We start from the raw sequence: 20,911 nt of genomic DNA on the forward strand, positions 1-20,911 counted from the left end.
GAGAGAGAGAGAGAGAGAGAGAGAGACGTGTAGCTAATCTTGTCAGTTGGCGACAGCATGGGACAGTATATAAAGGAAGCTAATTCTAATAGCCACCCATATTATGCATCTGCGTTAGCTTGCAGGATCAGGTGTATGGATCATGGAATGGAATACAGGTAGGGTTGTGTGATGAAATGTTAATACATCTCAGTTTTGTGATGTCAAGCACCATAACTGCCAGTGTACGTAAGAATCACAGCTCGATGTATTACCACGGCAACATTATCTGAGCATTACTCGGCCTCCTGATGTCTCTGAGAATCTCCTAACTGCATTGACATAGCATCACAAACACACACACACACCTGCCACTGACAGCCCCTAAACAGCTGATTTGTCAAGGGCTCGGCTGGCAAAACACGCTAAATGTTTCCGAGCGCACCTGTCACATCCGTCCTGATGGACACCATTGCCATGACTGCGGAAGGAAGAATGATGACATCAAAGGCTGCGACTGTCTGTCTGCTCTGCTCTGCTCCCACTTCCCAGAGTTCAACTGTCAGGGTTTCTCGTCTCAGATTCACAGAGAATTCTTATTGCTTTGATGGAGGTTTTTCCTGTCTCTCTAGTTCTCTGTCTCTCTCTCTCTCTCTGCCATCTTTCCTACCCATGTTCCTTTCATTTGGATCAAATCAGTCAATTTTTCAATTGCTGCTTTCCTCTTCCTCCCCTACTGGGCTGCTTTGTAGAGGCAGTGTTATGGGGTTCCACCAAATCAGAGCGCTGTTAGAGACTAGGGAACTGTCTACTGTCCTACTCTCATCATTTTTTAAACAACATTTGATCTTTCTGATGATAATAAGATCGTATAAGATCGTTATGATCTGTAATATTACAGTACTTGGAGGGCTGTAAAAGTCAGGGCTGGCGTTTCACCTTGAGCGACAGAACAGGAGAGCTAAGTGAATAATTAACCAGTAAACGTGGAATCATTTATGAATCTTGTATGTTGTGTTCACATGTAACATTCAATATGCATGTGTAATGCCTTTAATGATGGCAAAGAGACATTGTTGAGGTCTTGTATGAACATTCCTGAATTACTTGTGATCTTTTATGCATCAGTTGCACGGCGGTTTGTGTGTATAAGTGTTTTCATAGGAGCAGTCTTTGAGGAGTTTCTTTGCGTGCCATAATCATAAGTCAATGTGGTGGCCTGATTTCTATTCTACAGTATCTCACTGATGTTTTTGTATTTTAGTCTACACTTCCTGTTTGTGACATTAGTTAACCTTGTTTTGTAACTATCTTTATAGTTCGCATCTCTTTGTTTATCCTCTCTGGGCTGGGCGGCAGTATTTTCACCTTCGGATGAAAAGCGTGCCCAGAGTAAACTTCCTGCTACACAGGCCCAGAAGCTAAGATATGCATATTATTAGTATATTTGGATAGAAAACACTCTGAAGTTTCTAAAACTGTTTGAATGATGTCTGTGAGTATAACAGAACTCATATGGCAGGTGACAACCTGAGAAAAATCCAACCAGGAAGTGGGAAATCTGAGGTTTGTAGTTTTTCAAGTGATTGCCTATCCAATATACAGTGTAAATTTGGTCAGATTGCACTTCCTAGGGCTTCCACTAGATGTCAACAGTCTTTAGAACGTTGTTTCAGGCTTCTATTGTGAAAGGGGAGCGAATAAGAGCTGTTTGAACCAGTGGTCTGGCTGAAAGCCTTTAGTTTAGTCACGCGTGCGGCCTTGTGCACAAGCTCCGTTCCCTTTCATTTCTAAAGACAAAGGAATTGTCCGGTTGGAATATTATTGAAGATTTATGATAAAAACATCCTAAAGATTGATTCTATACATGGTTTGACATGTTTTTACAAACTGTAATGGAACCTTTTTGACTTTTCGTCTGGACTTAGTGCCCGCGCCTTGTGCATTTGGAATAGTGAACTAAACGCGCGAACAAAAAGGAGGTATTTGGACATAAAGATTAACTTTATCGAACAAAACGAGCATTTATTGTGGAACTGGGATTCCTGGGAGTGCATTCCGAAGAAGATCATCAAAGGTAAGTGAATATTTATAACACTATTTCTGACTTTTACTTATTCCGCAACATGGCGGGTATCTGTATGGCTTGTTTTGGTGGCTGAGCACTGTACTCAGATTATTGCATGCTGTGCTTTCTCCGTAAAGCTTTTTTGAAATCTGACACAGCGGTTGCATTAAGGAGAAGTGTATCTTTAATTCTATGCATAACACTGGTATCTTTCATCAACGTTTATGATGAGTATTTCTGTAAATTGATGTGGCTCTCTGCAAAATCACCGGATGTTTTGGAAGCAAAATATTACTGAACATAACACGCCAATGTAAACTGAGATTTTGGGATATAAATATGAACTTTATCGAACAAAACATACATGTATTCTGTAACATGAAGTCCTATGAGTGCCATCTGATGAAGATCATCAAAGGTTAGTGATTAATTTTATCTCTATTTCAGCTTTGTGTGACTCCTCTCTTTGGCTGGAAAATGGTGTATGTTTTTTTTGTGACAAGGCGCTGACCTAACATAATCGCATGGTATGCTTTCACCGTAAAGCCTTTTTGAAATCGGACACTGTGGTTGGATTAACAAGAAGTTTATCTTTAAAATGCTGTATAATACTTGTATGAGGAATTTTAATTATAAGATTTCTGTTGTTTGAATTTGGCGCCCTGCACTTTCACTGGCTGTTGTCAAATTGATCCTGTTAACGGGATTTGATCCCTAAGAAGTTATATTATGTATCTTCCAAGCTAAAAATGGTGTGTTTGTGTCATGGCTTGATTGTTGTACCCCTACGGACGATACGTTTCTATTCGCTAAACCCGTCACAAGCTTTGCATTTGAGTTCCATCGCAAACATCTCCTTTGAACCTCACAAATCTGTTCATGCCCTACCCATGATCCTTTGCTGGAGCTGTGTTGGCCTACTTTGAGCTCTCGTCGCTTTGCATCCTTCCTCTGTCAGGACTACTCACGTCTGTATCACCGTTCTGTGAATTGGCATGGCCGTGCTTTTGGGTTGCTAGACGTTCTTGTTATATGCCCACCTATCCTCCCCTACCAACCTCCCTCCTATCGTTTCTGTTTTAAGTAACCTACTGTCTTAATCTGTGATTGAAATGCACTGTATACAAAATCGTGTACTGCACATGAAAAAAATACACTTTTTCATGTGCCTGTCACGAATTTTCAATAAGCAATTTGTGTCTATTTTACAATAATCTGTGATACTGAGTTGTGCATACTGTTCCCTCTGATCTTGAGATTTGTCCTCTGTCTCACTTTGACTGCGTTGTTCACTTGTGTCGCCATTCTCTCAATGTCTGTACACACATGTGGATAGACATGCCCGTGTGTATCTGTCTGAGTTGTCTTGTAAATTGATGTAACATGCCTCATAGCGGACAGGTGTAGCCAGTGGCGATCCTATCTATAGCAATATCTCCCTGTGTCTGTGCCTTCAGTGTTGTGTTGATATCCATGCCTACCCGAGTGTGTCCCTGTCTTATAGTGAGTTAAATTACAGTAACAGGCCTCATATACAGTAGCAGACAGGTGAACACTGGTGGGATAAGAATAGTTCATGTCTTTATATGTGTACATATAAACATACACCTCCATAGTGTCATCACTGTGTTGATGTCCATGTGTGGGGAGTGTATGTGAGTCCCTGTCGTATAGTGAGATGTATTATACTAAAATGAGTCATCTGGAACAGACAGGTTAGGGACGGTGGCAAACAAAGAACTACAGGGCTATATTTGCCTCTATCTGTGTCTCTACGCTACTGTCATACGCGTGTGTGCGTCCGTCCGTCTGTCCATCAGTCAGTGGGCTGTAGCAGGTTTGCCTTGAAACAGCAGGTGAGGATGGTACCTATAACTAGAGCTGTACAACAAAATCGTGTTCATATCCTGGTGTAAGCAGTTTTGATGTTGATGTGGCGTTACTTTGTGTAACTGAAGACCAGCTGTTGTTCATATCTTTTAATATACTGTTCAATCGGGGTGTTGCCTGTGTTTGTTTTACTAACCAGAGTTGAGTGTGATTATGTCACTCAATGTAGAGTAAAACACTCAAAAACATTTAAAACCACACCCATTATTATCATATTTACCAGCATGCACTACTGCAGGTGAATACAACTCAGGAGTTTCAGACCACTGTCTTTGGGAGAAACTAGGCCATCAAAGTAACGCATTATGATAGATATACACTGCTCAAAAAAATAAAGGGAACACTTAAACAACACATCCTAGATCTGAATGAAAGAAATAATCTTATTAAATACTTTTTACATAGTTGAATGTGCTGACAACAAAATCACACAAAAATAATCAATGGAAATCCAATTTATCAACCCATGGAGGTCTGGATTTGGAGTCACATTCAAAATGAAATTGGAAAACCACACTACAGGCTGATCCAACTTTGATGTAATGTCCTTAAAACAAGTCAAAATGAGGCTCAGTAGTGTGTGTGGCCTCCACGTGCCTGTATGACCTCCCTACAACGCCTGGGCATGCTCCTGATGAGGTGGCGGATGGTCTCCTGAGGGATCTCCTCCCAGACCTGGACTAAAGCATCCGCCAACTCCTGGAAAGTCTGTGGTGCAACGTGGCGTTGGTGGATGGAGCGAGACATGATGTCCCAGATGTGCTCAATTGGATTCAGGTCTGGGGAACGGGCGGGCCAGTCCATAGCATCAATGCCTTCCTCTTGCAGGAACTGCTGACACACTCCAGCCACATGAGGTCTAGCATTGTCTTGCATTAGGAGGAACCCAGGGCCAACCGCACCAGCATATGGTCTCACAAGGGGTCTGAGGATCTCATCTCGGTACCTAATGGCAGTCAGGCTACCTCTGGCGAGCACATGGAGGGCTGTGCGGCCCCCCAAAGAAATGCCACCCCACACCATGACTGACCCACCGCCAAGCCGGTCATGCTGGAGGATGTTGCAGGCAGCAGAACTTTCTCCACGGCGTCTCCAGACTCTGTCACGTCTGTCACGTGCTCAGTGTGAACCTGCTTTCATCTGTGAAGAGCACAGGGCGCCAGTGGCGAATTTGCCAACCTTAGTGTTCTCTGGCAAATGCCAAACGTCCTGTACGGTGTTGGGCTGTAAGCACAACCCCCACCTGTGGACGTCGGGCCCTCATTCCACCCTTATGGAGTCCGTTTCTGACCGTTTGAGCAGACACATGCACATTTGTGGCCTGCTGGAGGTCATTTTGCAGGGCTCTGGCAGTGCTCCTCCTTGCACAAAGGCGGAGGTAGCGGTCCTGCTGCTGGGTTGTTGCCCTCCTACGGCCTCCTCCACGTCTCCTGATGTACTGGCCTGTCTCCTGGTAGTGCCTCCATGCTCTGGACACTACGCTGACAGACACAGCAAACCTTCTTGCCACAGCTCGCATTGATGTGCCATCCTGGATGAGCTGCACTACCTGAGCCACTTGTGTGGGTTGTAGACTCCGTCTCATGCTACCACTAGAGTGAAAGCACCGCCAGCATTCAAAAGTGACCAAAACATCAGCCAGGAAGCATAGGAACTGAGAAGTGGTCTGTGGTCTCCACCTGCAGAACCACTCCTTTATTGGGGGTGTCTTGCTTATTGCCTATAATTTCCACCTGTTGTCTATTCCATTTGCACAACAGCATGTGAAATTTATTGTCAATCAGTGTTGCTTCCTAAGTGGACAGTTTGATTTCACAGAAGTGTGATTGACTTGGAGTTACATTGTGTTGTTTAAGTGTTCCCTTTATTTTTTTGAGCAGTATATATACAGTACCAGTCAAAAGTTTGGACACACCTACTCATTCAATGGTTTTTCTTTATTTTTACTATTTTCTAAATTGTAGAATAATAGTGAAGACATCCAAACTACAATATCACATATGGAATCATGTAGTAACCAAAAAAGTGTTAAAATCAAAATATATTTTAGATTTTCAAAGTACCCACTCTTTGCCTTGATGACAGCTTTGCACACTCTTGGCATTCTCTCAACCAGCTTCATGAGGTAGTCACCTGGAATGCATTTCCATTAACAGGTGTGCCTTGTTAATTTGTGGAATTTCTTTCCTTCTTAATGCATTTGAGCCAATCAGTTATGTTGTGACAAGGTAGGAGTGGTATACAGAAGATAGCCCTATTTGGTAAAAGTCCAAGTCCATATTATGTCAAGAACAGCTCAAATAAGCAAAGAGAAACGACAGTCCATCATTACTTTAAGACATGGTCAGTCAATCCGGGAAATAAAAAAAATTCTGAAAGTTTCTTCAAGTGCAGTCGCAAAAACCATCAAGTGCTATGATGAAACTGGCTCTCATGAAAACCGCCACAGAAAAGTTCATTAGAGTTAACTGCACCTCTGTTTGCAGCCCAAATAAATGCTTCACAGAGTTCAAGTAACAGACACATCTCAACTTCAACTGTTCAAAGGAGACTGCGTGAATTGCCCTTCATGATCGAATTGCTGCAAAGAAACCACTACTAAAGGACAACAATAATAAGAAGAGACTGGCTTGGGCCAAGAAACACGAGCAATGGACATTAGAACGGTGGAAATCTGTCCTTTGGTCTGATGAGTCCAAAGTAGGTGAATGGATGATCTCCATATGTGTGGTTCCCACCGTGAAGCATGGAGGACGAGGTGTGATGGTGTGGGTGTGCTTTGCTGGTGACACTGTCAGTGATTTATTTACAATTCAATGCACACTTAACAAGCATGGCTACCACAGCATTCGGCAGCAATACTCCATCCCATCTGGTTTGCGCTTAGTGGGACTATAATTTGTTTTTCAACAAGGCAATGACCCAAAACACACCTTCAGCCTGTTAAAGGGCTATTTGACCAAGACGGAGAGTGATGGAGTGCTGCATCAGGGGAAGGAAAAGCAGCCAACAAGTGCTCAGCATATGTGGGAACTCCTTCAAGACTGTTGGAAAAGCATTCCTCATTAAGCTGTAATAATGCTGTTTTACGATCTCCTAACCAATTGTGCTATTGTGTGTGTTTTTTCATGTTATTTGTAACTTATTTTGTACACAATGTTTCTGCCACCTTGTCTTATGACCGAAAAGAGCTTCTAGATATCAGGACAACGATTACTCACCCCGTACTGGAGGAATACTTTTTCTTTAACGAATTGGATGGGAAGGATTTACTTCAGACGCCCGAAAAGGCCCTGATCCCCGTCATTCGCAGGAGAAAGAGACTGAGATGTCGGGGACGAAGGTCTGGGTGCCTTGTAAGGATCAGACAACGATTGGGTAATCTGCCTTTGGAATCGGTCCTATTAGCCAACGTACAATCATTGGATAATAAAAGAGACGAGCTACAAGCACATATATCCTACCAACAGGACATTAAAAACTGTAATATCTTATGTTCCACCGAGTCGTGGCTGAACGACAACATGAATAACATACAGCTGGCGGGTTTCAAGCTTTTTCGGCAGGATAGAACAGCGGCCTCTGGTAAGACAAGGGGTGACGATCTATGTATATTTGTAAACAACCCCTGGTGCACAAAAGGGAGTCTCAAGGTTTTGCTCGCCGGAGGTAGAGTATATCATGATAAGCTGTAGACCACACTATTTACCAAGAGAGTTTTCATCTATATTCTTTGTAGCTGTCTATTTACCACCACAAACCGATGCTGGCACTAAGACCGCACTCAATGAGCTGTATACGGCCATAAGCAAACAGGAAAACGCTCATCCAGAGGCGGCGCTCCTAGTGGCCGGGGACTTTAATGCAGGGAAACTTATATCTGTTTTACCTAATTTCTACCAACATGTTAAATGTGCAACCAGAGGGGAAAAAAACTCTAGACCACCTTTACTCCACACACAGAGACGCATACAAAGCTTTCCCTCGACCTCCATTTGGAAAATCTGACCATAACTGTATCCTCCTGATTCCTGCTTACAAGCAAAAACTAAAGCAGGAAGTACCAGTGACTCGGTCAATAAGAAAGTGGTCAGATGAAGCAGATGCTAAGCTACAGGACTGTTTTCCTAGCACAGACTGGAATATGTTCCAGGATTCTTCCGTTGGCATTGAGGAGTACACCACATCAGTCACTGGCTTCATCAATAAGTACATCCTCCCCACAGTGGCCGTACGTACATACCCCAACCATAAGCCATGGATTACAGGCAACATCCGCACTGAGCTAAAGGGTAGAGCTGCTGCTTTCAAGGAGCGGGACTCTAACCCGGAAGCTTATAAGAAATCCAGCTATGCCCTTCGACGAACCATCAAACAGGCAAAGCCTCAATACAGGAAAAAGATTGAATCGTACTACACCAGCTCCGACGCTCGTCGGATGTGATAGGGCTTGCAAACTATTACAGACTACAAAAGGAGGCCCAGCCACGAGCTGCCCAGTGACACAAGCCTACGAGACTAGCTAAATTATTTATATGCTCGCTTCAAGGCAAGTAACACTGAAACATGCATAAGAGCATCAGCTGTTCCGGACAACAGTGTGATCACGCTCTCCGTAGCCGATGTGAGTAAGGTCAACATTCACAAGGCCGCAGGGCCAGACGGATTACCAGGACGTGTACTCTGAGCATGCACGGACAAACTGGCAAGTGTCTTCACTGACATTTTAAACCTGTCCCTGACTGAGTCTGTAATACCAACATGTTTCAAGCAGACCACCATAGTCCCTGTGCCCAAGAACACTAAGGTAACCTGCCTAAATGACTACCGACCCGTAGCACTCACATCTGTAGCCATGAAGTGCTTTGAAAGGCTGGTCATGGCTCACATCAACACCATTAATCCAGAAACCCTAGACCCACTCCAATTTTCATACCGCCCCAACATATCCACAGATGATGTAATCTCTATTGAACTCAACACTGCCCTTTCCTACCTGGACAAAAGGAACACCTATGTGAGAATGCTATTCATTGACTACAGCTCAGCGTTCAACACCATAGTGCCCTCTAATCTCATCACTAAACTATGGACCCTGGGACTAAACACCTCCCGCTGCAACTGGATCCTGGACTTCCTGACGGGCCGCCCTCAGGTGGTAAGGGTAGGTAACATCACATCTGACACGCTAATCTTTAACACAGGGAACAGGAGTGTGTGCTCATTCCCCTCCTGTACTCCCTGTTCACTCATGACTGCATGGCCAGGCACGACTCCAACACCATCATCAAGTTTGCAGATGACATAACAGTGGTAGGCCTGATCACCGACAACAATGAGTCAGCCTATAGGGAACAGGTCAGAGCCCTGGCCGTGTGGTACCAGGACAATAACCTCTCCCTCAATGTGATCAAGACAAAGGAGATGATTGTGGACTACAGGAAAAGGAGGATCGAGCACGCCCCCATTCTCATCGACAGGGCTGTAGTGGAGCAGGTTGAGAGCTTCAAGTTCCTTGGCGTCCACATCACCAACAAACGTACATGGTCCAAGCCCACCAAGACAGTCGTGAAGAGAGCACGACAAAGCCTATTCCCCCTCAGGAGACTGAAAAGATTTGGCATGGGTCCTCAGATCCTCAAAAGGTTCTACAGCTGCACCATCAAGAGCATCCTGACGGGTTGCATCACTGCCTGGTATGGCAACTGCTCGGCCTCCGACTGCAAGGCACTACAGAGGGGTGTGAGTACGGCCCAGTATATCACTGGGGCCAAGCTTCCTGCCATCCAGGACCTCTATACCACGGGTTTCAGAGGAAGGCCCTAAAAATTGTCAAAGACTCCAGCCACCCTAGTCATAGACTGCTCTCTGTGCTACAGCATGGCAAGCGGTACCGGAGCGCCAAGTCTAGGTCCAAAAGGCTTCTTAACAGCTTCTACCCCCAAGCCATAAGACTCCTGAACAGCTAATCAAAGGGCTACCCAGACCCCTCTTTTACGCTGCTGCTACTCTTTGTTTATTATCTATGCATAGTCATTTTAACTCTACCTACATGTACATATTACCTCAATTACCTCGACTAACCGGTGCCCCAGCACATTGACTCTGTACCGGTACCCCCTGTATATAGCCTCGCTATTGTTATTTTACTGCTGCTGTTTAATTATTTGTTTCTTTTATTTTCTATATTTTACTTATTAATTTTTTACTTAACACTTTTTTTTTTCTTAAGACTTCTTAAAGCATTGTTGGTGAGCATTTCACTGTAAGGTCTACTACACCTGTTGTATTCGGCGCATGTGACATAGAATTTGATTTACTATATATAAATAAAATGTTTTGTCCTAAAGTGTTTTATTTGAATGATAACACATTTACTTAAGCACTCACTCACATGTAACTTAAGTGAATGAGTGTAACAACCGTGTCTGTCTAACAAACATAGCCATTGGTGGCAAGCTAGAAAAAGTAGTAGACTGCTAGAGTAAAATTCTAAAGTGTTAAATTCACGATATCTTTGAACATCATAGCAGTGTACCTTTCACACTGAGTTGTAAAATGTAAATGCCACTGGTGTTGAAAAGTATCAGTTGGACAACACTCAGAGTTGTCGTCACCTACTGTAATAGTATCTACACCATTGGAGTAAGGAAAAGCACACTATGACAGTGTTAAAAGAGCAACGCTTTGAAAAGTGTTAATTTAAAAATGTTCTGATGGTTCTCATATATAAACTTCTAAAGTGTTACATTGTACACCCACAGTTTTCAATTTTGACATCCACAGAGCATAGGGGCTAGAGACAAGGACTGAGAGAGGCTCAGTGTGTCACTGAGTGAGAGTGAGAGAGACAGAGAAAGTGGGGTGTTACATTTCCATGCAAACAAACCATTAAATGAGACATGGCAGCTGGGACCTTATCTAATCTGACAGCTGGCATCATTCTCCACCCACTTACCCTACACACTTATCTATAACTCGTACCTGTACTTTCCCTCTCATTCTGTAAGGTACAGTTTTAATGTCTCCCTTGTCTCTGTCCTCTCTTCTCCTTAGGATGCCAAGTTTGTAGAGGAGCGTAGGAAACAGCTCCAGTCGTACCTGAGGATGGTGTTGAACAAGCTGATCCAGACCCTGCCAGAGTTCTCTGCTAAACCCACCAAGGAGACCCTGCTGCAGCTGCTGCCATTCTGCCAGTGAGTGACCCCACTGTCTGTGTGTGTGTGTGTGTGTGTGTGTGTGTGTGTGTGTGTGTGTGTGTGTGTGTGTGTGTGTGTGTGTGTGTGTGTGTGTGTGTGTGTGTGTGTGTGTGTGTGTGTGTGTGTGTGTGTGTGTGTGTGTGTACATGCGTCGGAGTGTTTTATTTATTTTTATTTCACCTTTATTTAACCAGCTAGGCAAGTTGAGAACAAGTTCTAATTTACAATTGCGACCCGGCCAAGATAAAGCAAGCAGTTTGACACATACAACAACACAGAGTTACACATGGAGTAAAACAAACATAGTCAATAATATAGTAGAAAAATAAGTCTATATACAAAGTGAGCAAATGAGGTGAGATAAGGGAGGTAAAGGCAATAAAGGCCATGGTGGGGAAGTAAATACCATTTAGCAAGTAAAACACTGGAATGGTAGATTTGCAGTGGAAGAAAGTGCAAAGTAGAAATATAAATAATGGGGTGCAAAGGAGCAAAATAAATACAGTAGGGCAAGAGGTAGTTGTTTGGGCTAAATTATAGATGGGCTATGTACAGGTGCAGTAATCTGTGAGCTGCTCTGACAGCTGGTGCTTAAAGCTAGTGAGGGAGATAAGTGTTTCCAGTTTTAGAGATTTTTGTAGTCATTGGCAGCAGAGAACTGGAAGGAGAGGTGGCCGAAGGAGGAATTGGCTTTGGGGGTGACCAGAGAGATATACCTGCTGGAGCGCGTGCTACAGGTGGGTGCTGCTATGGTGACCAGCAGGCTGAGATAAGGGGGAACTTTACCTAGCAGGGTCTTGTAGATGACCTGGAGCCAGTGGGTTTGGCGACGAGTATGAAGCGAGGGCCAGCCAACGAGAGCGTACAGGTCGCAGTGGTGGGTAGTATATGGGGCTTTGGTGACAAAACGGATGGCACTGTGATAGACTGCATCCAATTTATTGAGTAGGGTATTGGAGGCTATTTTGTAAATGACATCGCCGAAGTTGAGGATCGGTAGGATGGTCAGTTTTACGAGGGTATGTTTGGCAGCATGAGTGAAAGATGCTTTGTTGCGAAATAGGAAGCCAATTCTAGATTTAACTTTGGATTGGAGATGTTTGATGTGAGTCTGGAAGGAGAGTTTACAGTCTAACCAGACACCTAGGTATTTGTAGTTGTCCACATATTCTAAGTCAGAACCGTCCAGAGTAGTGATGCTGGACGGGCGGGCAGGTGCAGGCAGCGATCGGTTGAAGAGCATGCATTTAGTTTTACTTATATTTAAGAGCAGTTGGAGGCCACGGAAGGAGAGTTGTATGGCATTGAAGCTCGTCTGGAGAGTAGTTAACACAGTGTCCAAAGAAGGGCCAGAGGTATACAGAATGGTGTTGTCTGCGTAGAGGTGGATCAGAGAATCACCAGCAGCAAGAGCGACATCATTGATGTATACAGAGAAAAGAGTCGGCCCAAGAATTGAACCCTGTGGCACCCCCATTGAGACTGCCAGAGGCCCGGACAACAGGCCCTCCGATTTGACACACTGAACTCTATCAGAGAAGTAGTTGGTGAACCAGGCGAGGCAATCATTTGAGAAACCAAGGCTGTTGAGTCTGCCGATGAGGATGTGGTGATTGACAGAGTCGAAAGCCTTGGCCAGGTCAATGAAAACGGCTGCACAGTATTGTTTCTTATCGATGGCGATTAAGATATCGTTTAGGACCTTGAGCGTGGCTGAGGTCCATGACCAGCTCGGAAACCAAATTGCATTGTGGAGAAGTTGCGGTGGGATTCGAAATGGTTGGTAATCTGTTTGTTGACTTGGCTTTCGAAGACTTTAGAAAGGCAGGGTAGGATAGATATAGGTCTGTAGCAGTTTGGGTCAAGAGTGTCCCCCCCTTTGAAGAGGGGGATGACCGCAGCTGCTTTCCAATCTTTGGGAATCTCAGACGACACGAAAGAGAGGTTGAACAGGCTGGTAATAGGGGTTGCAACAATTTCGGCAGATCATTTTAGAAAGAAAGGGTCCAGATTGTCTAGCCCGGCTGATTTGTAGGGGTCCAGATTTTGCAGCTCTTTCAGAACATCAGCTGACTGGATTTGGGAGAAGGAGAAATGGGGAAGGCTTGGGCGAGTTGCTGTGGGGGGTGCAGTGCTGTTGACCAGGGTAGGGGTAGCCAGGTGGAAAGCATGGCCAGCTGTAGAAAAATGCTTATTGAAATTCTCAATTATAGTGGATTTATCCGTGGTGACAGAGTTTGAGTTTGTGAGTTTGTGTTGCAGTTTGCAGTTTTTGAGTTTGTGTTGCAGGAAGCAAATTTCTGCGAAAAAGCTAGCCTTGGCTTTTCTAACTGCCTGTGTATATTGGTTTCTAACTTCCCTGAAAAGTTGCATATCACGGGGGCTGTTCGATGCTAATGCAGAATGCCACAGGATGTTTTTGTGTTGGTTAAGGGCAGTCAGGTCTTGAGAGAACCAAGGGCTATATCTGTTCCTGGTTCTAAATTTCTTGAATGGGGCATGCTTATTTAAGATGATGAGGAAGGCATTTAAAAAAAATAACCAGGCATCTTCTACTGAAGGGATGAGGTCAATATCCTTCCAGGATACCCGGGCCAGGTCGATTAGAAAGGCCTGCTCGCTGAAGTGTTTTAGGGAGCGTTTGACAGTGATGAGTGGAGGACATTTGACCACTGACCCATTACGGATGCAGGCAATGAGGCAGTGATCGCAGAGATCTTGGTTGAAAACAGCAGAGGTGTATTTGGAGGGCAAGTTGGTTAGGATGATATCTATGAGGGTGCCCGTGTTTACGGCTTTGGGGTGGTACCTGGTAGGTTCATTGATAATTTGTGTGAGATTGAGGGCATCAAGCTTAGATTGTAGGATGGCTGGGGTGTTCAGCATGTCCCAGTTTAGGTCACCTAGCAGCACGAGCTCTGAAGATAGATGGGGGACAATCAGTTCACATATGGTGTCCAGAGCACAGCTGGGGGCAGAGGGTGGTCTATAGCAGGCGGCAACGGTGAGAGACTTGTTTTTAGAGAGATGGATTTTTAAAAGTAGAAGTTCAAATTGTTTGGGTACAGACCTGGATAGTAGGACAGAACTCTGCAGGCTATCTCCGCAGTAGATTGCAACACTGCCCCCGTTGGCCGTGTGTGCATTGTCAGATAGGGAAAACAGGCATTTCACAAAGTGCTTCATAATAATACATTGCCTGATACATCTGTGTGCGAGTGCGATAGATAATGGAAATGTTTTGTGAACACCTTGAAAGTGACTTCTTGTGCCAGCCCAGTCATAGGTTCCAGTCATTTCCTGCATCATTCACACCGATTGAGGCTGTGACCGCTCGGTGAGCACGACCAATCACAGATCCCAACAAGAATTCTGTCCTGTAGCAGCTCATAGTCATAACACAGAGGTTCTAAAACGCTGAGATAAAATTATCAAATCAAATTTGATTAGTCACATGCTCCGAATACAACAGGTTGTAGACCTTACCGTGAAATGCTAACTTAAAAGCCCTTAAACAACAATGCAGTTGATTTTACTAAAGTAAAAAATGAAAAAATGATGAGGCTGTATACAGGGGTACCGATTCCGAGTCAATGTTCGGTGGTACATGTTAGTCGAGGTCATTTGTACATGTAGGTAGGGGTAAAGTGACTATGCATAGATAATAAACAGAGAGTAGCAGCAGTGTAAAAACAAAGGGTGGGTGGGTGTCAATACAAATAGTCCAGGTGGCAATTTGATTAATTGTTCAGCAGTCTTATGGCTTGGGGGTAGAAGCTGGTAAGGAGCCTTTTGGACCTAGAATTGGCACTCCGGTACCGCTTGCTATGTGGTAGCAGAGAGAACAGTCTATGACTCTGGTGACTGGAGTCTAAGACCACCTATTATATAGGTCCTGGATGGCAGGAAGCTTGGCCCCAGTGATGTACTGGGTTGTACGTACTACCCTATGTAGTGCCTTACGGTCGGATGTCGAGCAGTTGCCATACCAGGAGGTGATGCAACCAGTTAGGATGCTATCGATGGTGCAGCTGTAGAACTTTTTGAGGATCTGGGGACCCATGCCAAATCTTTTCAGTCTCCTGAGGGGGAAAAGGTGTTGTCGTGCCCTCTTCATGACTTTCTTGGTGTGTTTGGACCATGGTAGTTTGTTGGTGATGTGGACACCAAGGAATTTAAACTCTCGACCCGCTCCATTACAGCCCCGTCGATGTGAATGGGGGCGTGTTCGGCCCTCCTTTTCCTGTAGTCCACGATAATATCCTTTGTCTTGCTCACATTGAGGGAGAGGTTGTTGTCCTGTCACCACACTGCCAGGTCTCTGACCTCCTCCCTATAGGGAGGAGGTCTTCGTTGTCGGTGATCAGGCCTACCACCGTTGTGTCATCTGCAAACTTAATGATGGTGTTGGATTCGTGCCTGGCCACACAGTTGTGGGTGAACAGGGAGTACAGGAGGGGACTAAGCACGCACCCATAAGGTGCCCCCGTGTTGAGGATCAGCATGGCAGATGTTTTGTTGCCTACCCTTACCACCTGGGGGCGGGCCGTCAGGAAGTCCAGGATCCAGTTGCAGAGGGAGATGTCTTGTCCCTGGGTCCATAGCTTAGTGATGAGCTTTGTGGGCATTATGTTGTTGAACGCTGAGCTCTAGTCAATGAACAGCATTCTCACATAGGTGTTCCTTTTCTCAAGGTGGGAAAGGGCAGTGTGGAGTACGATTGAGATTGCGTCTTCTGTGGATCTGTTGGGGCGGTATGCGAATTGAAGTGGGTCTAGGGTTTCCGGGATGATGGTGTTTGATGTGAGCCATGACCAGCCTTTCAAAGCACTTCATGGCTACCAACGTGAATGCTATGGGGCGGTAGTCATTTAGGCAGGTTAACTTCACTTACTTGGTCACAGGGACTATGGTGGGTATTACATACTCGGTCAGGGAGAGGTTGAAAATGTCAGTGAAGACACTTGCCTGTTGGTCCGCGCTTGCTCTGAGTACACGGCCTGGTAATCCGTCTGGCCCCGCAACCTGGTGAATGTTGACCTGTTTAAAGGTCTTGCTCACATCGGCTACGGAGAGCGTGAACACACAGTTGTCTGGAACAGCTGGTGCTCTCATGCATGCTTCAGTGTTACTTGCCTCAAAGCGAGCATAAAAGGCATTTAGGTTTCCCTGCATTAAAGTCCACAGCCACCAGGAGCGCCGCTTCTGGATGAGCATTTTCTTGTTTGCTTATGGCCTTATACAGCTCGTTGAGTGCGGTCTTCGTGCAAGCGTCGGTTTGTGGTGGTAAATAGACGGCTACAAAAAATATAGATGAAAACTCTCTTGGTAGATAGTGTGGTCTACAGCTTATCATGAGGTACTCTACCTCAGGCGAGCAATACCTTGAGACTACCTTAATATTAGACATCGTGCACCAGCTGTTATTGACAAATAGACACACACCCTCACCCCTCATCTTACCAGACGTAGCTTTTCTGTCCTTCCGATGCACAGAAAACCCTGCCAACTGTATATTATCCATGTCATTGTTCAGCAACGACTCAGTGAAACATAAGATATTACAGTTTTTAATGTCCTGTTGGTATGATAGTCTCGAACGGAGCTCATCCAGTTTATTCTCCAGTAATTGCACGTTGGTATCAAGTATGAAGGTAAGACCCAGATACAGACCACGTCGAATAAACAATAGTTTAACGATCCAATAGGGGCAGGCAATAGACAGGTCAAGGCAGGCAGGTTTCAGTAAACCAGAGGTGAGGCAACGGTACCGGACGGCAGGCAGGCTCAGGATAAGCAGCGGTCAAAAATCCAGTGTTGGGCAAAGGTACAGGTTGGTAGTGTGAGGGAAAAATGATGTATTCACTTTATTTGTTGGATATGTAACACTTATTTACTTAACAAACAGTAAGATATGTCTCTCCTGCTAATGCTGAGTTTTATGGTGTCCACTCTAGCTTCCTGCAGCTAGTCTGGGTGTCGTGGACATTGATTGACCTGGTGATAAAACCTACAGCTGGCATTCCAGTGACAGGATGTGGGGTGATTGTGACTGGGATAGAGAAGAGTAGAACAAAGGCCTCAGTGGTTCTTAGACATCCTGGCATCTAGGAAATTAGGCCAGGGTCAGGGTTTAAGATAACGCCATGGGCAGATAAAGACAGGATGAGCCCAAAGTGGCTCATGGTGCCCCCAATCTATATGGGAAGGGTGGAGCCAGCCATGGTTGAAGCATTTTTAGGTTTGGTATATAAAGACACAGTATTCTCTGTATGGTTCAAGCACTCGGTCCGACAGTCAAGACTTCTGGGCTGGCGGCTTCATTATTTCAATAATGAATCGATATTAAATAAAGATGATTGTTTGAAGAAATGACCAAGTCTCTCTCAGTACTGAATTTCCACAACATTTTTGGCGACGAAGAGGTGATCTGCAACTTCACCTGTTGACCGCTCCTGAAGATCTGGGTAAACTGTGCACAGGGGATCAGAAATTGGGATCTCAGGGTGAACCATGTTTATTATTGAGCAGCTGGACCCGCCTATGATCTGAGAGGTAGTGGTCACGGGTGGATACCAGTACTGAATTTGAATTTCCATGACAGTAGGCAGGCTCAGGGTCAGGCAGAGTGGTCAGGCAGGTGGGCTCGGAGTCAGGACAGGCAAGGGTCAAAATCAGGAGGGCGAGAAAAAAGAGACTGGGAAAAAGCAGGAGCAGAGACAAAACGCTGGTTGACTTGACAAACAAGACGAACTGAGAACGAACAAACAGAGAACACAGGTATATATATATATATATATATATACACACGGGATAATGGGGAAGATGGGCGATACCTGGAGGGGGTGGAGACAATCACAAGGACAGGTGAAACAGATCAGGGTGTGACAGTTGGCTAATAGAATGGATGGTAGAGGCGGGTTACCCACTCGCCGACTAATTCTCACAAGGCATCTTGATCTCCGCCCCATGTATTTCCTTCTTTACTTCATGTGAATGACGGGGGTTTGGGCCTTGTCTGGGAACATTATATCCTTTGAGTCCGACTCATAAAAAATAAATAATAATCTTTGTCCAGTTCGAGGTGAGTAGTCGCTGTTCTGATATCCAGAAGCTCTTTTCGGTCATAGGAGACAGTAGCATCAACAAAATAAGTTATAAACAATGCGAAAAAACACACAAAATATCACAATTGGTTAGGAGCCCGTAAAACGGCAGCCATCCCCTCCAGCGCCATTCTTCTGCTAAATAAAGAGCTAAGTTGATGATATCTACATTAACAGTAGAGCTGTCTTAGCCATTGATGACTCATCCAAAATGGTGACCTTTCTTTTATGAATGACTGAGTGGGCCCCTGGTTAGGAGGGGGCTGAGATGGAGAGTGAGAGATTAGAACCTGATTCTACAAAAGCTGCACTTGTCATCACTCCTTTCTTGGGAGGTGACTCGGTCTCACCTCACCTCAAAAGTGTCGCCCTTAGTGTCAGCAGCCAGCACGTCCTGCCCAAAATGGCACATTCACAGGAACACAGAAAACGCAGTTCAAGTTCTAGCCTCAAGTTCTGGTTGGTGCCAAGAATAAAATAAAAACCCTAAGTGGCATTACTAACCTCTGGTTTCCTTTGCTGAATTCTTGACCTTTTGTCTCCTCCCAGGGACACACCAGTGGCCAGCGAGGGGAGCAGTAAGACAGCCCGTTCCAAAGCCTCGTCACGCTTCCCCAGACTGGGGCGCAACCGCAATCAGGAGGGCCGCAACCCAGAGCCCCAGAGCGGCGACCTCTAACCTCTACCCTCTACACTCTGACCTTTTACCTTTTCTTTGATTTGCTGATACTGAGAGGTACTTCCTGCTCCTGGACTAACTCAGAGCCTGAGAGAGAGACGGACAGTGGAGGTTATGGAGGGGAGAGGCAACAGCAGAACCTTTTATCCTCTATTTCTGGGAACACCAGAGGCTAACTATGCCTGCTATACCACACATGGACTAACTGGGCCTCGGACAGACATTAAAACAAGATGGGAGGACTGTTTCCTAATTTTACTCAGTTTTGTAGTGAAACTGTATCATGGTCATGGTACCTACAGTGTTTTCTAGCTTTTTTTTGCATTGAGGTGTGGGGACTGAGAAAAGTGTTCTTCAAACAAAACTAGCAGGTGTTTTCTTGGTCAATGTCAACATTTCGGTGCCATGTTTTTAATTTTGACATCATCCATTTACCTAACATTAACCAAGGCAATGGGCATTCATCTTTTATATTTATTTAGCCAATCTGTTACCATACGATAATGTGCACAATGACATATTCCATCACACAATTTAAGAACTTTTAATACAAATATTACTGCTGGACTGATTATCCAGCCGTTCCAATGATTGTGGACTGAATGTGACTTAGCAGGAGACTTGACAGTGACTAGATCATAGATGAATGTCTTACAGTTGAGTAACAGTTGAAGAGAGGCCGCTTGATCAAGTGCATGACAAGTAATTTACAGATGCAGTTTGTACACTGCTTTAACTTGTATAAAATAGAAATCCTAAATACATACATATTACTCAAGAATAGTGATTACTTCGGGGGAAAAATAAGAGATTGCTTGTGATGGAAGTTGTTCTTGTGACCGCCCCCCAGTCAGCTGTCCAATCAGAACTGTTAAAATGAGATTTAAACAGGAAGTTGCAGATGATAACACACTGGGGAAGACTGTAAATCAGTATGCACACATCAATAATAGGAGCAAATTATGAAATGATTACCAATCTTATTTTGAAGCACAATTATAAAATATTAATGATAAACAACAAATGTATTTTTTTTTTCATTCACCCTGACTAACAGTGCGGCTGTTTCATATTGTATGTTAAACTTAAAATGGAGAAACAGGACTCTGGTTCTATCTATTCATAACAAAGCACTTCAATTGATCTAGCTGTTCTTTCTACTCAGACGTTAAGTGATGTTGTCGTTGCCACTTCTACAGGACCGCTACTAAGGTTCATTTCCTGTTTGTGTCTCATGACTAGGACCAGGAGTTTTTCCCAGATCATGTGACCTGACCAGGAGAAACTCTGGACCCTAGTTGTAGGCTGTAACTAGAGCCTAGAGTGTTTCCTGGTCATTTCACGACTAGAGCCCAAAGTGTTGCCCTATCATGTCACATGGTCAGGAGAAGGAAAAACTCCTGGCCCTCCACAACTCTACGGTCTTTAGAGGGCTTCTCTTGTACCTTCTGTCCTACCTTTTAGCCTAACAGTCTGCCTTAAAAGACAGTGGCACAGAGAGACTAATGAATAAAGGGGTTCATACTGTACATACATACCAATGGTGTTGTTATTGTGGTATTCTACATATGAAAGTCCAAAGCAGGAACGGATCTGTGACATATTGGTTCTTGATGATTCATTAAGGGCATGAACATTAGAAATGTAAATTAATTGGATCAATGTATTTTTGGGGGAGTATTTTATTAGGATCCCCATTAGCTGTTGCAAAAGCAGCAGTAACTCTTCCTGGGGTCCACACAAAACATGAAACACAACATAATACAGAACATTAATAGACAAGAACAGCTCAAGGACAGAATTACATCAATTTTTAAACAGAAAGGCACACGTAGCCTACACATCAATACATACACACAAACTATCTAGGTCAAATGACTTGCCTAGTTAAATAAAGGCTAAATAAAGACATCAACGTATATACAGTATGTAGAGTGCCTTCAGAAAGTATTCACACCCCTTGACTTTTTCCACATTTTGATGTGTTATA

General features: G+C 44.4%; 1 protein-coding gene across 3 annotated transcripts in view; it reads left to right on the top strand.

Moving 5' to 3' along the window:
- snx29 (sorting nexin 29) overlaps positions 1-20,458 on the top strand; it is a 109,598-nt gene extending 89,140 nt beyond the window's left edge. For all 3 annotated transcript variants that reach the window (XM_014179669.2, XM_014179668.2, XM_014179667.2), the window contains 2 exons: positions 10,994-11,133; positions 18,792-20,458. In XM_014179669.2, the coding sequence (XP_014035144.2) occupies positions 10,994-11,133; positions 18,792-18,921 (270 nt within the window). In that variant the 3' untranslated portion in view covers positions 18,922-20,458. The remainder of the gene's footprint in view (positions 1-10,993; positions 11,134-18,791) is intronic.
- Positions 20,459-20,911: the final 453 nt, after the last annotated feature.

Source organism: Salmo salar, chromosome ssa28, assembly GCF_905237065.1.
Source record: "Salmo salar chromosome ssa28, Ssal_v3.1, whole genome shotgun sequence".
Classification (NCBI taxonomy): Eukaryota; Metazoa; Chordata; class Actinopteri; order Salmoniformes; family Salmonidae; genus Salmo; species Salmo salar.